The 16,565-nt window shown below is 47.9% G+C and overlaps 1 protein-coding gene across 1 annotated transcript in view; it reads left to right on the forward strand.

Moving 5' to 3' along the window:
* The first annotated feature begins 15,170 nt into the window (after window positions 1-15,170).
* The window catches only part of laptm4b (lysosomal protein transmembrane 4 beta), a 92,404-nt gene continuing 91,009 nt past the window's right edge, over window positions 15,171-16,565 (forward strand). The window contains exon 1 of the mRNA XM_085992273.1: window positions 15,171-15,539. Within this exon, the coding sequence (XP_085848399.1) occupies window positions 15,441-15,539 (99 nt within the window). The 5' untranslated portion in view covers window positions 15,171-15,440. The remainder of the gene's footprint in view (window positions 15,540-16,565) is intronic.

Below are 16,565 nucleotides of genomic sequence, written 5' to 3' on the forward strand. Positions count from 1 at the left end.
CCAAGTCCCACCCCAGAGATCTGAGCACCAAAATCCCGGCTGACACTCCAGTGCAGTGCTGAGGGAGTGCTGCACTGTCGGAGGTGCCGTCTTTCGGATAAGACATAAAACTGAGGTTTTGTGCTCGGAGTCTGCTCTCTCAGGTGGGCGTAAAAGATCCCACGGCACTATTTCGAAGAGCAGGGGGAGTTAACCTCTAGTGTCCTGGGCCAATATTTACCCGTCAATCAACATCACAAAAAAACATGATCTGGTCATTATCACATTGCTGTTTGTGGGAGCTTGCTGTGCGTAAATTGGCTGCCGCGTTTCCCACATTCCAACAGTGACTACACTCCAAAAAAGTACTTCATTGGCTGTGAAGTGCTTTGGGACGTCCTGGTGGTCGTGAAAGGCGCTATAGAAATGCACGTCTTTCTTTTAACAGGTAAGTGGCTGGAGCTACAGGTTTTCAATTTAACATTAAGTTTTTTTTTAATGTTCCAGGAGTTAAGTGAGAGTGTGGTGGTGAGCCTTGTAAAAGTGAACTGTAAATCATTGAGTTATCAATTAACTAGAGTTTACAATTTTGAAGTCCCTAGCTACTTTTCTTGAACATTGGCCACATTCAAAATTAAAATATTTTATTTTATTGAATTTGTCTGAATTTACCTGGGTTTTTTGAGACCTAGTTTTCTCCTGGGTTTTTTTTGTACTACAAATAATAAATTCAGATTTTTTTTTTAAATGACTTTTAAATTGGTTAATAAACCTGACTTCCGTAATTATTATCGATGCACCAATATACTTTCTGGTTTGGCAGTCAGTAACACATCAAATAGTTTTCGTGCTCCCTCCAAATATAGCCCATTAAAATTTCATAAATCCCGTTAAAATATTAAAACATTATCTAATGAAGGCCGCATTAAATTTAAAGGGCTATATAATTAAACGAGCCCCAATTATTATGTCTGTCCAATGTTTATACATGAAGCTGGCTCTGAGTGGATTTGTTTTGATCGCGCATGTTGCCATAAAAAGACTTTCCAAAACACTGAAAAGAGGGTTTGCAATACGCTCTGATAACATTGAATGATTAATCAATTTAAACAAACATTGCACTCAATCTAGTATTTTAAGATTCTGACGTTAAGATGCCCAAATCACTATTGGGGTAGGAATACAACCCTCCGAGATCTCTGCGCCTCCTCCAGTTCTGGCCTCTTGCGCATCCCCGATTTTAATCGCTCCACCATCAGCGGCTGTGCCTTCAGCTGCCGAAGCCCTAAGTTCTGGAATTCCCTCCCTAAACCTCTCTGCCTCTCCTCCTTTAAGACGCTCCTTAAAACCTACCTCTTTGACCAAGCTTTTGGTCATCTGTCCTAATATCTCCTTATGTGGCTCGTGTCAAATTTTGTTTGATAATCGCTCCTGTCAAGCGCCCTGGGACGTTTACTTTGAAATAGTGGCCATGGGCTCTTTTACGTCCACCTGAGAGGGCAGACGGGCCTCGGTTTAATGTCTCATTTGAAAGACGGCACCTCCGACAGTGCAGCGCTCCTTCAGTACTGCACTGGAGTGTCAGCCTAGATTCTTGTGCTCAAGTCTCTCGAGTGGGGCTCGGACCCACAACCTTCTGACTCAGCGGTGAGAGTGCTGCCCACTGAGCTGCAAGTTTGTGTAAGGGCTTGACGTGGGTAATCGGGGAATGCGAAATATGTTGAGAGTCCACACCTTGTCACATACAATCTCAGGCTGTCTACCGGATACAGGGTAATGTCTGGTCATCTCAAACTGGCAGATTCCTTCGAGCCAGCCATGTCTCAGTTGGTCGTTCTGCTGAGACATTAAACCGAGGCCCCATCTGCTCTCTCGGGTGGATGTAAAAGATCCCGTGGCACTATTTCAAAGAAGAGCAGGGGAGTTACCCCCGGTGTCCTGGCCAATATTTAACCCTTAACCAACATAACAAAAAAACATGATCTGGTAATTATCAAATTGCTGTTCATGGGAGCTTGCTGTGTGCAAATTGGCTGCTGTGTTTTCTACATTACAACAGTGACTACACTTCAGAAAGTACTTCATTGGCTGTGAAGCGCTTTGAGATGTCCCGGGGTCATGAAAGGCGCGATATAAATGCAAGCCTTTCTTAAAATGTGCTGTTTTCTGCAGCTGATCCCAAGTCCCTGCTGTTAGTGTAAACAGTCTGCTGCCAGGGAGAGTGAACTGCTGTCCTTAGCGAAGAGTGCCCAGTAGTGTCAAGCAGGGCAGTTCTCCTTTGCACCCATCCATCCCCTGCAGGCAGCAGCTGCTCCGCTTACCAGCTATCAAACCATCGACAAGGCACAAGTCAGGAGTGTGATGGAATACTCTCCACTTGCCTGGATGAGTGCAGCTCCAACAACACTCAAGAAGCTCGACACCATCCAGGACAAAGCAGCCCGCTTGATCGGCACCCCATCCACCACCTTGAACATTCACTCCCTCCACCACCGGCACACTGTGGCTGCAGTGTGTACCATCTACAAAATGCACTGCAGCAACTCGTCAAGGTTTCTTTGGCAGCACCTCCCAAACCTGCGACCTCTTCCACCTAGAAGGACAAAGGCAGCAGGCGCATGGGAACACCACCACCTCCAAGTTCCCCTGCCAAGTCACACACCATCCTGACTTGGAAATATATCGGCTGTTCCTTCATCGTTGCTGGGTTAAAATCCTGGAACTCCCTCCCTCACAGCACTGTCACCACATGGACTGCAGCGGTTCAAGAAGGCGGCTCACCACCACCTTCTCAAGGGCAGTTAGGGATGGGCAATAAATGCTGGGCCTTGCCAGCGACGCCCACACGCCCTGAACGAATAAAAAAAACAATGGCAACACTTTCTCCAGTTTGATCAGAAGCCAGAAAGCGGCATAGATCCTTTGAGAAATTTAGCAGGACAGGTTGGGTCAGAGGACCAGGATAAAGGGAGATCCGTTTCCCCTATTGAAGATGAAGCTGAAATTGATTCTAAAGGCTGAAATGGCCTTAGTTCGGATTAAGGCGCTCAAGACTGCTGGATCTGATGCCATTTATCCAGAGTGCTGAAGGAAATGGTGATGCATTATACAAGGTATTGCCTAATACATTTAATAGCTCCTTAAGGTCTGCTGTCATCCTCATATCCAGGAAAGGGAAGTAATTGGAGCCTAGAAATTGTAGGCCTATTAGTTTGATATCGGTTGTAGGGTAGTTGCTGGAAGGAACTTGCCTGGATGAGTGCAGCTCCAACAGAAGCTCGACACCATCCAGGACAAAGCAGCCCGCTTGATTGGCACCCCATCCACCACCTTAAACATTCACTCCGTCCACCGCCGTGTGTACCATCTACAAGATGCACTGCAGCAACTCGCCAAGGCTTCTTTGGCAGCCCCTCCCAAACCCGCAACCTCTTCCACCTAGAAGGTCAAGGGTAGCAGGCGCATGGGAACACCACCACCTCCAAGTTCCCCTCCAAGTCACACACCATCCTGAATTAGAAATATATCGCCGATCCTTCATCGTCGCCGGGCCAAAATCCTGGAACTCCCTCCCTAACAGCACTGTGGGAGCACCTTCACCACACGGACTGCAGCGGTTCAATAAGGCAGCTCACCACCACCTTCTCAAGGGCAGTTAGGGATGGGCAATAAATGCTGGCCTTGACAGCGACGCCCACATCCCATAAAACGAATTTAAAAAAATTATATGGGATGTAATCTAATATCGCTCGGAGAGAATCCCAGCATAGCTTTAGGAAATCGAGGTCCTGAATGACTTCTTTGAGGACTCCAAATAAGTGGATGATGGCAGTGCAGCAGATGTTAAATACCTAGATTTCCAGAAAGCCTTTGATAACGTGCTAATGCGAAATATGTTATCACATGTGATTGTTGGTCAGCTGTTATGCGGAAGGTTGTCATAACTGGGAGTAGATCTGTGTGGTACCAGCTAAATATTATTTTTGGTCAAAGGAAGGATATACTTGCCTTCGAGGGAGTGCAGCGAAGGTTCACCAGGCTGATTCCTGGGATGAGGGGGTTGTCCTATGAGGAGAGATTGAGTAGGCTGGGCCTATATTCCCTCGAGTTTAGAAGAATGAGGGGTGATCTCATTGAAACGTATAACATTCTTACAGGGCTTGACAGGGTAGGTGCAGGGAGGATGTTTCCCCTGGCTGGAGAGTCCAGAACCAGGGGTCACAGTCTCAGAATAAGGGGTCGGCCATTTAGGACTGAGATGAGGAGAAATTTCTTCACTCAGCGGGTGGTGAATCTTTGGAATTCTCTACCCCAGAGGGCTGTGGATGCTCAGTCGTTGAGTATATTCAAGACCGAGATCGATAGATCTCTGGGCACTAAGGGAATCAAGGGATATGGGGACAGTGCAGGAAAGTGAAGTTGAGGTAGAAGATCAGCCATGATCCTATTAAATGTCAGAGCAGCCTCGAAGGGCCAAATGGCTGACTCCAGCTCCTATTTCTTAAGTTCACTCAGGTAAGATAAGAGATTGACTTCTTAAACCACAGGCCTTCAGTGCCCTATTTAAAATTCACTTGCCATAAAGTCCTCACTTCTATCTTTCTTTGACTTTTTACTTTGTAGAATTCATGAGGGGAGTCCCGCAGACCTCAGTGTTGGGATCATTGCTGTACACCAGCATCATTCATGATTTGGTAGGTGGTATTCATGGGATCTTTTACAAGTTTGAAAATGATACAAAAAGTGAGGCTGCTGTTGGGAATTTAGATCAAATAGATGAGTTGTAGACTGAATCAGTTAAATTGAAGGTATGAAAGAAAGACTTACATTTACATAGCGCATTTCACGACCACATTAGAACATAAGAAATAGGAGCAGGAGTAGGCCATTCAGCCCCTCGAGCCTGCTCCGCCATTCAAGAAGATCATGGCTGATCATCGACCTCAACTCCACTTTCCCGCCCGATCCCCATATCCCTCGACTCCCCTGTAGCTCAAATATATGTCCATCTCAGCCTTGAATATATTCAATGATGCTCAGCCTCCACAGCTCTCTGGGGTAGAGAATTCCAAAGATTCACGACCCTCTGAGAGAAGAAATTCCTCCTCGTCTCTATTTTAAATGGGCGACCCCTTATCCTGAAACTATGCCCCCAGTTCTAGATTCCCCCACGAGGGGAAACATCCTCTCTGCATCTACCATGTCGAGCCCCCTCAGAATCTTATATGTTTCAATAAGATCACCTCTCATTCTTCTAAACTCCAATGAATATAGGCCCAACCTGCTCAACCTTTCTTTAAAGACAACCCCTTCAACTCAGGAATTAACCTCGTGAACCTTCTCTGAACTGCCTCCAATGCAAGTATATCCCTCCTTAAATAAGGAGACCAAAACTGTACGCAGTGCTCCAGGTGTGGTCTTACCAACGCCCTGTACAGTTGTAGCAAGTTAGTCAATCCCCAACACCATGAGCTCTTATATTGTGTAGTAACCTTTTATGTGGCACCTTATCGAATGTCTTCTGGAAATCCAAATACACCACATCTACTGGTTCCCCTTTATCCACCCTGCTCGTTACATCCTCAAAGAACTCTAGCAAATTTGTCAAACATGATTTCCCTTTCATAAAACCATGCTGACTCTGCTTGACTGTATTATGATTTTCTAAATGTCCTGCCACTTCCTGAATAATGGATTCCAGCATTTTCTCAATGACAGATGTTAGGCTAACTGGCCTATAGTTTCCTGCTTTCTGTCTCCCTCCTTTCTTGAATAGGGGTGTTACATTTGCGGTTTTCCAATCCGCTGGGACCGTTCCAGAATCCGGGGCATTTTGGTAGATTCCAACCAAAGCATCCACTATCTCTGCAGCCACTTCTTTTAAGACCCTAGGATGCAGGCCATCAGGTCCAGGGGCTTGTCCACCTTTAGACCCATTAGTTTGCCTAGTACTTTTTCTCTAGTGATAGTGATTGTTTTAAGTTCCTCCCTCCCTTTTGCCCCTTGATTATCTACTATTGGGATGTTTTTAATATTTTCTACCGTGAAGACAGGTATAAAATATTTGTTCAAAGTCTCTGCCATTTCCCGGACATCCCAAAGTGCTTTACAGCCAATGAAGTACTTTTTTGAAGTGTAGTCACTTTTGTAATGTAGGAAACGCAGCAGCCAATTGCGCACAGCAAGCTCCCACAAACAGCAATGTGATAATGACCAGATAACCTGTTTAATGAGGTTGATTGAGGGATAAATATTGGCCAGGACACCGGGGATAACTCCCCTGCTCTTCTTCGAAATAGTGTCATGGGAGCAGACGGGGCCTCAGTTTAACATCTCATCCGAAAGACGGCACCTCCGACAGTGCAGCACTCCCTCAGTAACTGCACTGAAGTATCAGCCTAGATTTATTTTGTGCTCAAGTCTCTGGAGTGGGACTTGAATCCACAAACCTTCTGACTCAGAGGTGAGAGTGCTGCCCACTGAGCCACGGCTGAAATTGAAGAAGTGGGCCCATACATGACATCTATATGAATAAGTGTAGTTTTATGCACTCGTGTCTAATAAATTTCAGGCATCTGTATATAATAAAGGCATATCCAGTAAAGGTTATGGAGCAGGAGAGTGACTCGGGAGTTATAGGTGATAAATCACTGAAGATTCACAAGCAACACGATGAGGCTGTTGGGAAGATAAATAGGGTTTTAGGACAAAACAATATAAAACTAAGAATATGATACATAGGCCTAGAAATTCACTATAGCCCTGTTTGGGGCGCCAGCCTCGCCAGGGCGCTAAAAGTAGCGCCCCGGAAGCAGTCGCGGCCGCCCGCCGGAAATTCAGTTGGCGCGCCCCAGAGGGAAGCGCAGCGCTACTGGAGGCGCCCCGCATCCCTCTTGGGGCGCTGCAACTGAATATCGCTGCGCAACGTGCCGCAACGCCACACGCTGCGGCAGGTCACGCTGCGGTACTGCAGGCCTTCCTCCCCTTCTTAAAGGGGAGGGGCCTTGTGCAGCGAGATGTGGGGCCCAGCTGGGCCCCGAAGGATCGTGAGTGTCGGCAAAAGAGCCCGGCACCGAGAAGAAGTGCCGGGCTCTTGGAATGCAGTCGGCATTCCGCGGGGGGGGGTGCTCAGGAGGCTGGGGACGGCAGCGTGGAGAGGTGCTGGCAGGCGGCCAGCAACAAAAATGGCCGCCCCACACCTCTCCTTTAATTAGCGTCTCTACCGCCGCAGGTAGGCCCCCCATAACCGGTCGCACATAGCGTCCGGCATTAAAGCAGGGGGCGCATCTAAATATCGCGATCGGGGCATCAGCGGGGCACTGCGCACACCGATGACGTCATCGGTAGCGGCGCAGTGCTAACGGCTAGTGCCGCCATTAGCGTCCCGCTGAATGTAGCGGGAGGCGTGGCCAGTGGCTTCCGACCCACTTAGCGCCCTCTTAAGGCGCTAACGGGTGGCGCAGCCCACTGAATTTCTAGGCCATAAAATTTTACAGCATAAAAACAGGCCATTCGGCCCAAAAGGTCTATCCCAGTGTTTATGCTTCACACGAGCCTCCTCCCCACCCCTCTTCATCTCACCCTATCAGCATATCCTTCTATTCCTTTCTCCCTCATGTATTTATCTAGCTTCCCCTTAAATGCATCTACTTAGACTGTAGGGCCATACTTTCTCCAGTTTTGGTCCCCACAAATGGAGGGGGGTATCAAGGCCCTGTCAAAGGGACAGAGAAGGATGGTTAAAACAATACCTAGAATTAGGGATCAATTATCAGGATGGGCTCAAGGAAGTGGGACCTATTTCATTAGCGAAACACAGGGTTAGAGGAGGTACGATTACATAAGAACATAAGAAATAGGAGCAGTAGTCGGCCATTTGGCCCCTCGAGCCTGCTCCACCATTTAATGAGATCATGGGCTGATCCGATTTTGGCCTCAACTCCACTTTCCTGCCCGCTCCCCATAACCCTCGACTCCCCTGTTGCTCAAAAATCTGTCTCTCTCCGCCTCGAATATATTCAATGACTCCGCCTCCACAGCTCTCCGGGGTAAAGAATTCCAAAGAGTCACCACCCTCTGAGAGAAGAAGCTTTAAATTCATTCTACCCAGTTGGATAGATCATTTGAGATGGATAAGGATGTGAGAACTAAGGGGCATGTGCATAAAATCTGTAGGCAAAGTGTCAGGATAGATGTGGGCACGTATTTCTTTTCACAAAGATCCTTCGCCCTCTGGAACAGATTACCAAGGCATGCGGTGAGTTTGGATTCCCTGCAGTCCTTCATAAAGAAGCTTGATACATTCCTGAGGGATGAGACATTTGCAATTATAAAGGGTAATTCTCAGGATGCCTGGGAATAGTGAGACTCGACTTACCACGGTCTCTTGGAGTTTGTTTGATTTCCTTACGGAGTCAGAGGCGAATGTCCCAGAGTTTTTCCTAAACTGGCCTCGGGTATTTTCTGGGTTTTTTTTGCCTCTCCCAAGAAAGAATGACAGACTTGCATTTATAAGAACATAAGAACATAAGAAATAGGAGCTGGAGTCGGCCATACGGCCCCTCGAGCCTGCTCCGCCATTCAACAAGATCATGGCTGATCTTCGACCTCAACTCCACCTTCCCGCACTATCCCCGTATCCCTTGATTCTCTTCGTTCCCAAAAATTTATCGACCTCTGTCTTGAGTATACTCAACGACTGAGCATCCACAGCTCACTGGGGTAGAGAATTCCAAAATTCACAACCCTCTGAGTGAAGAAATTTCTCTTCATCTCAGTCCTAAATGGCCGACCCCTTATTCTGAGACTGTGACCCCGTGTTCTAGATTCCCCAGCCAGGGGAAACATCCTCCCTGCATCGACCCTGTCAAGCCCTGTAAGAATTTTACATGTTTCAATTAGATCACCCCTCATTCTTCTAAACTCTAAGGAATATAGGCCTAGTCTATTCAATCTCTTCTCAGAGGGCAATCCCCTCATCCTTGGAACCAGTCTGGTGAACCTTCGTTGCACTCCATATAAGGCAAGTATGTCTTTCCTTAGTTAAGGAGACTAGAACTGTACACGGTACTCCAGGTGTGGCCTCACCAATGCCCTGTATAATTGTAGTAAGACTCCTTTACTCTTATACTCTAATCCCTTTGTAACAAAAGCTAACATACCATTTGCTTTCCTAATTGCTTGCTGTACCTGCATGTTAACTTTCTGTGATTCATGTACATGGACACCCAGGTCCCTCTGAACACCAACATTTCCCAGTCTCTCACCATTCAAAAAATATTCTGCTTTTTTGTTTTCCCTACCAAAGTGGATAACTTCACACTTCCCCACATTGTATTCCATTTCCCGTGTTCTTGCCCACTCAGTCAACCTGTCTATATCTCTCTGTAGCCTCTTTGCGTCCTGTAATAATGTGATAATGATCAGACAATCTGTTTGAGTGATGTTGATTGAGGGATAAATATTGCCCAGGACACCTGGGGTAACTCCCCTGCTCTTCTTCAAAATAGTGACCGTGGGATCTTTTACGTCCACCTGAGAGCAGATGGGGCTTCGGTTTAACGTCTCATCAGAAAGACGGCACCTCTGACAGTGCGACGCTCCCTCAGCACTGCACTGGAGTGTCAGCCTAGATTTTTGTGCTCAAGTCTCTGGAGTGGGACTTGAACCCACAACCTTCTGACTCCGAGGCGAGAGTGCGACCCAATATAAAATTTCTGACAGTATATCTGTAATTTATTAAAAATATTGCAGCTGCACACACTTCCTGTTTGTCAGGAATTTGTTAAAACCTGGGTACTTTTGTTTTTTAAAGTATAAATACCTACTCCTCATGACTTACCTTGCAGTGCAGTCCTCCCAACAGATGGTGGCGCTATTGCACCTTGTCTCATCATCGTCCAATGATTGCCCTGCCTGACCTACACTGTTTTTTCACAGCCCTGCCAACTTCACCTGGGGGTTGCCAACCCTCCAGCATTGTCCAGGAGACGCCAGGAATTAAAGATTAAATTAAAATGTCAGCCCTGGCTCAGTGGGTCGCACTCTCACCTCTGGGTCAGAAGGTTGTGGGTTCAGGTCCCACTCCAGGGACTTGAGCACAAAAATCTAGGCTGACACTCCGGTGCAGTGCTGAGGGAGCGCTGCACTGTCGGAGGGGCCGTCTTTTGGATGAGAGATGTAAATGGTGGTGGACCATTAAACAACTAACGGGAGGAGGAGGCTCCATGAACATCCCCATCCTCAATGATGGTGGAGCACAGCACGTGAGTGCAAAAGACAAGGCTGAAGCGTTTGCAACCATCTTCAGCCGTAGGTACCGAGTGGATGATCCATATCGGCCCCCTCCTGAGGTCCCCACCACCACAGAAGCCAGTCTTCAGCCAATTCGATTCACTCCACGTGATATCAAGAAACGGCTGAGCGCACTGGATACAGCAAAGGCTGTGGGCCCCGACAACATCCCGGCTGTCGTGTTGAAGACTTGTGCTCCAGAACTAGCTGCGCCTCTAGCCAAGCTGTTCTAGTACAGCTACAACACTGGCATCTACCCGACAATGTGGGAAACTGCCCAGGTATGTCCTGTCCACAAAAAGCAGGACAAATCCAATCCGGCCAATTACCGCCCCATCAGTCTACTCTCAATCATCAGCAAAGTGATGGAAGGTGTCATCGACAGTGCTATCAAGTGGCAATTACTCACCAATAACCTGCCCACTGATGCCCAGTTTGGGTTCCGCCAGGACCACTCGGGTCCAGACCTTATTACAGCCTTGGTCCAAACATGGACAAAGGAGCTGAATTCCAGAGGTGAGGTGAGAGTGACTGCCCTAGACATCAAGGCAGCATTTGACTGAGTGTGGCATCAAGGAGCCCTAGTAAAACTGAAGTCAATGGGAATCGGGGGGAAAACCCTCTACTGGCTGGAGTCATACCGAGCACAAAGGAAGATGGTTGTGGTGGTTGGAGGTAAATCATCACAGCCCCAGGACATCGCTGCAGGAGTTCCTCAAGGCAGTGCCCTAGGCCCAACCATCTTCAGCTGCTTCATCAATGACCTTCCCTCCAACATAAGGTCAGAAATGGGGATGTTCACTGATGACTGCACAGTGTTCAGTGCCATTCACAACTCCTCAGATAATGAAGCAGTCCCAGCCTGCATGTAATAATACCTGGATGACATTCAGGCTTGGGATGATAAGTGGCAGGTAACATTCCCGCCACAGAAGTGCCAGGCAATGACTATCTCCAACAAGCGAGAGTCTAACCACCGCCTCTTGACATTCAACGACATTACCATCGCCGAATCCCCCACCATCAACATCCTGGGGGTCACCATTGACCAGAAACTTAACTGGACTAGGCACATAAATACAGTGGCTACAAGAGCAGGTCAGAGGCTGGGTATTCTGCAGCGAGTGTCTCACCTCCTGACTCCCCAAAGCCTTTCCACCATCTACAAGGCACAAGTAAAGAGTGTGATGGAATACTCTCCACTTGCCTGGATGACTGCAGCTCCAACAACACTTAAGAAGCTCGACACCATCCAGGACAAAGCAGCCCGCTTGATTGGCACCCCATCCACCACCGTGGCTGCAGTGTGTACCATCTACAAGATGCACTGCAGCAACTCGCCAAGGCTTCTTCGGCAGCACCTCCCAAACCCGCGACCTCTTCCACCTAGAAGGACGAGGGCAGCAGGTGCATGGGAACACCACCACCTCCAAGTTCCCCTCCAAGTCACACACCACCCTGATATCGCTGTTCCTCATCGTCGCTGGGTCAAAATCCTGGAACTCCCTCCCTAACAGCACCGTGAGTACCTTCACCACACAGACTGCAGCGGTTCAAGAAGGCGGCTCACCACCACCTTCTCGAGGGCAATTAGGGATGGGTAATAAATGCTGGCTTTGCCAGCGACGCCCACATCCCGTGAACGAATAAAAAGAAATATTAATCTGCTCTCTCAGGTGGATGTAAAAGAACCCATGGCACTATTTCAAAGAAGAGCAGGGGAGTTCTCCCCGGTGTCCTGGCCAATATTTATCCCTCAATCAACATCATTAAAACCGATTATCTGGTCATTTTCACATTGCTGTTTGTGGGAGCTTGCTGTGCACAAATTGGCTGCCCCATTTCCTACATTACAACAGTGACCACACTTCAAAAGTACTTCATTGACTGTAAAGCACTTTGGCACATCGAGTGATTGCGAAGGGCGCTATAGAAATGCAAGTCTTTCGTTTTTTATTTCCAGGACACTGCTGCAAGTAACCCAGGAGAAAAATCTGTGTTTTTTTCAAAACTTTGTTGGTTAGTAATGTCGGACATGGGAAAAAAGGTTGTTTGACTGACAATCAAGACTCTTTCATCAATAAAAACAGAAAATGCTGGAAATACTCAGCAGGTCAGGCAGCACCTGTGGAGAGAGAAACAGAGCTAACGATTCGTCAGAACTGGAAAAAGCTGGAGATGTAACAGATTTTAAGCAAGTGCAGGGGCAGGGAAAGGGGGGAGGGGAGGAAAGAACAAAAGGGAAGGTCTGTGATAGGGTGGAAGGCAGGAGAGATTAAATGACAAAAGGTATGATTGTACAAAGCAAAAAGAGATGGTAATGGGACAAGTAAAGAAACAAAAGATACGTCTCGAATCATAGAATCTTAGAATGGTTGCAGCACAGAAGGAGGCCATTCGGCCCGTTGAGCCCCGTGCTGGCTCTCTGCAAGAGCACTTCAGCTAGTCCCACTCCCCCGCCCTTTCCCCGTAGCCCTGCAAATTTTTTCCTTCAGGTATTTATCCAACTCCCTTTTGAAAGCCACTTTAGAAGAGGTGTAAATGGGAATGGCAGAATCATCAACAACTGCCATGTGAAAAAATAGGGGCAGAGGTTATGGTCTGAAAATTTTGAACTTGATGTTGAGTCCAGAAGGCTGTAAAGCATCTAATCAAAAGATCTTTCAATTGGGTAACGAGTCTATTTGCCTTCCAATTGGTGTGGGAAGTATGGGCTTGTTGGGCAGGAGTGTGGGGGGTCGGGCGTTTGGAGGTCATGTGATGGCACCTCCAGGACTATGTCCAACCCTACCACTACCTCATTCCTCGGCCTGCTATTGTGTTTGCCCATCCAAAGCCTGTTTCACCCTGGCATTTCATCTTTACCAACACCAGTAGTGAACCAGTTGGGTTTTTGCAACAACCCAGCAGCTTTTCAAGTGTCAGATTTCTAGTACCAGCCCGCAAATTCTCAGATTTACTAATTATGATACCTTGCTATAGTAGGATTTGGACTCATGACTTTTTTGGGTTGCTAGTCTAGCACCGTAACCAGTGGGCCACCATGGCACAACTGCAGATGCCGGAAATCTAAAATAAAAACAGAAAATCCCATTAGTCCCACTCCCCTGCTCTTTCCCCAGAGTCCTGCAATTTTTCCACTTGAAGTATTCATCCAATTCCCCTTTGAAACTCACTATTGAATCTGCTTCCACCGCCCTTTCAGGCAGCGCATTCCAGATCACAACAACTCGCTGCGTAATCACTAACTAAGCTCCCACGGGACCACAGTGTTTTCTAACAGGAGGTTTCTAATTGTCTATTATCATTTATATTATTTCACTGTATTAAAGGCAACCGAAGTGAATCAGAAGAAATTTGATCCAAAATTTGCAGGGCTACGGGGAAAGGGCGGGGCGGGGGGTGGGGGAGTGGGATTAGCTGAAGTGCTCTCGCAGCGAGCCGACACGGGCTCGACGGGCCGAATGGCCTCCTTCTGTGCTGTAACCGAAGTGTGATTCTATGATTCTGTGAAAAGGGTTGTCTTCTTTTTTTTTGACAATAAGCACGTTCTCCTTATAAAATATATTCAAGAAGGAGTTGGATATATTTCTTAAGGCTAAAGGGATCAAGGGATATGGGGAGAAAGCAGGGACAGGGTACTGAATTTGGATGATCAGCCATGATCTCATTAAATGGCAGAGCAGGCTCGAGGGGCCAAATGGCCTACTCCTGCTCCTATCTTCTGTGTTTCTATGTTAGAGAAGGGATTTGATAGAGGTGTTCAAAATCATGATCGGCTTTCATAGAGTAAAGAAAGAGAAACTGTTTCCACTGGCAGGAGGGTCGGTAACCAGAGGACACAGATTTAAGGTAATTGGGGAATGAACCAGAGGGGACACGAGGAAAACATTTTTTTTATGCAGCGAGTTGTTGTGATCTGGAACGCGCTGCCTGAAAGGGCGGTGGAAGCAGATTCAATAGCGACTTTCAAAAGGGGAATTGGATAAATACTTGAAGGGGAAAAAACGTACAGAGCTATGGGGAAAGAGCAGGGGGGAGTGGGACTAATGGGACAGTGATGTGCCTCAATAATTCCGAGACTCGAAGTTAGCAGAACAAAAACAAGGCTTTTATTAACTTAGAAAGTAACACGTAAGAGAGAGAGATGTCTTCCTTCTGGAGACTGAGGCCAGACTGAAGCTAGCTTACAAACGGGGCCAGGTATGGGCGGAGCCCTACACACAGCACATTCCAGCACATTCCAGTATACAATACAGCACATTCCAGTACACAATACAATGAGGTCTGGGGGAAGGGAAATGACACTGAAACCGATCTCAGTCACAGGCAGTGGTGAATGGAATATTTCATCACAGACAGTTCTACCAAAGAGCCAGCACCGGCACGATGGGCCGAATGGCCTCCTTCTGTGCTCTGTGCTGTGTGATTCTAAAGATATTTGGCTGTGTTCCAACGATGGTTATTGCAGATGCTGCAATTTTTTTTGATTTTTTTTGGGAAAAAAACTGGTTTACAGGGTTAAAAGCTAAAAGGAATGCTGAACCCTGGCCTCATTCTAAAGAGAGGAAATGATGAGGATGAGAAATGTGACCCCTGAACCTGTGATTTATCGGAGGGAGAGGAATCCGTTCTTTGAGAGCAGCGAGGGAGCAGTAAAAATGGGAAATAAATGCTTTGGATTTTTCAGGACATTTTCAATTGCTGAAGTGTTTGTGTATATTTGCAGGAAAAGTGCTTGTCCAGGGGCAAGAGAGAGAGAGAGGTGGGTTGGAGGGGGTGTGGGGAGAATATAGAATAAAATCTATGGAGGGGAGGATAAAGACACGCTGTTTAAGTGCTAGATTCCAATGCATGTTTCTGTCAGCTTGGATCAGAGGAGTGTGGGGAGGGGAGAGGGTTAAATGCGCCTCTCTGCTCCCCCTGCCCATCTGCTGCAGGCGGTGCAGGAGGCATTGAGTGACAGGAGAGAGAGAGCCTGGGAGGAGGGTCAGTGATAGGAGAGCCGAGCATTGTTAGTGTTGCTAAGACAGAGACAGACAGACAGAGGTAGACCGCACATCATTTGCAGCTCTGCGGGCTGGTGGACAGTGCAGATTCCTCATTTCGGGGTTTTATTTTTTTGTGTGTATCTGGCTCCGTTTGGGGTTTTTTTTGTGCCAGGAGTAATGAGGATGATCTCGCCCTTGGATCGCTGGTATACCAACAGCTGCTGCTGCTGCTGTCATGTTCGCACTGGGACCATCATCCTGGGAGTCTGGTACATGGTGAGTTAGTGGGGGTGATGTGAGGGAGGGAGGGAGTGGGTGAATGAGGGAGGGAGGGAGGGAAGAAATGAGGGAGGGAGGGAGGGAGTGAGGAAGTAAATGAATGAAGGAGGGAGGGAGGGAGTGGGTGAATGAGGGAGGGAGGGAGGGAGTGAAGAAATAAGGGAGGGAGGGAGGGAGTGAAGAAATAAGGGAGGGAGGGTGGGAGGGAATGAGGAAGTGAATGAATGAAGGAGGGAGTGAGGGAAAGAGGATGGTGTGAGGATGGGATTAAGGATGTGAGGGAGTGATGGATGGAAGGACTGAGGGAGAGAGAGTGAATGCATGAGGGAGGGAGGGAGTGAATGAGGGAGGGAGGGAGTGAGGGAGAGTGGATGAGTGAGTGAGGGAATAAGGGTGGGAGGAAGGATGTGAGGGAGTGATGGATGGAGGGAATGAGGGTGGGAGTGAGTGAGTGGGGGTGTGAATGAATGAGGGAATGAGAGAGTGAATGAATGAGGGAGGGAGGAAGGATGTGAGGGAATGAGGGAGGGAGGGAGTGAAGGAGAGAGGATGGGAGTGAGGGATAGAGGAAGTGGGAAGGGAGTGAGTGATGGAGTGGACTGATGGTGTGAGTGTTGGAGTGGGGTGATGGAGGGAGTGAGTGATGGAGGGAGTGAGGGATGGAGGGATTGAGGGAGTGGGAAGGGAGTGAGTGATGGAGTGGGTGAGTGAGTGATGGAGTGGGTGAAGAGGGGAGTGAGTGAATGGAGGGAGGGAGTGATGGAGGGAGTGATGGAGTGGGAGAAGAGGAGTGAGTGAGTAGAGGGAGGGAGTGATGGAGTGGGAGAAGAGGGGAGTGAGTGAGTAGAGGGAGGGAGTGATGGAGGGAGTGATGGAGGGAGTGAGGAGGGGAGTGAGTGATGGAGTGAGTGAAGAGGGGAGTGAGTGAGTGGAGGGAAGGAGAGAGGAGGGGACTGAGAGAGGGAATGAGTTGACTGCCAGCTGGAAGGGATAGCGTTGCTGTCTTTATCATGATTCTCTCTC

This window comes from Somniosus microcephalus, chromosome 7, assembly GCF_052327205.1.
Source record: "Somniosus microcephalus isolate GS21.2 chromosome 7, FLI_Smic_1.0, whole genome shotgun sequence".
Lineage (NCBI taxonomy): Eukaryota > Metazoa > Chordata > Chondrichthyes > Squaliformes > Somniosidae > Somniosus > Somniosus microcephalus.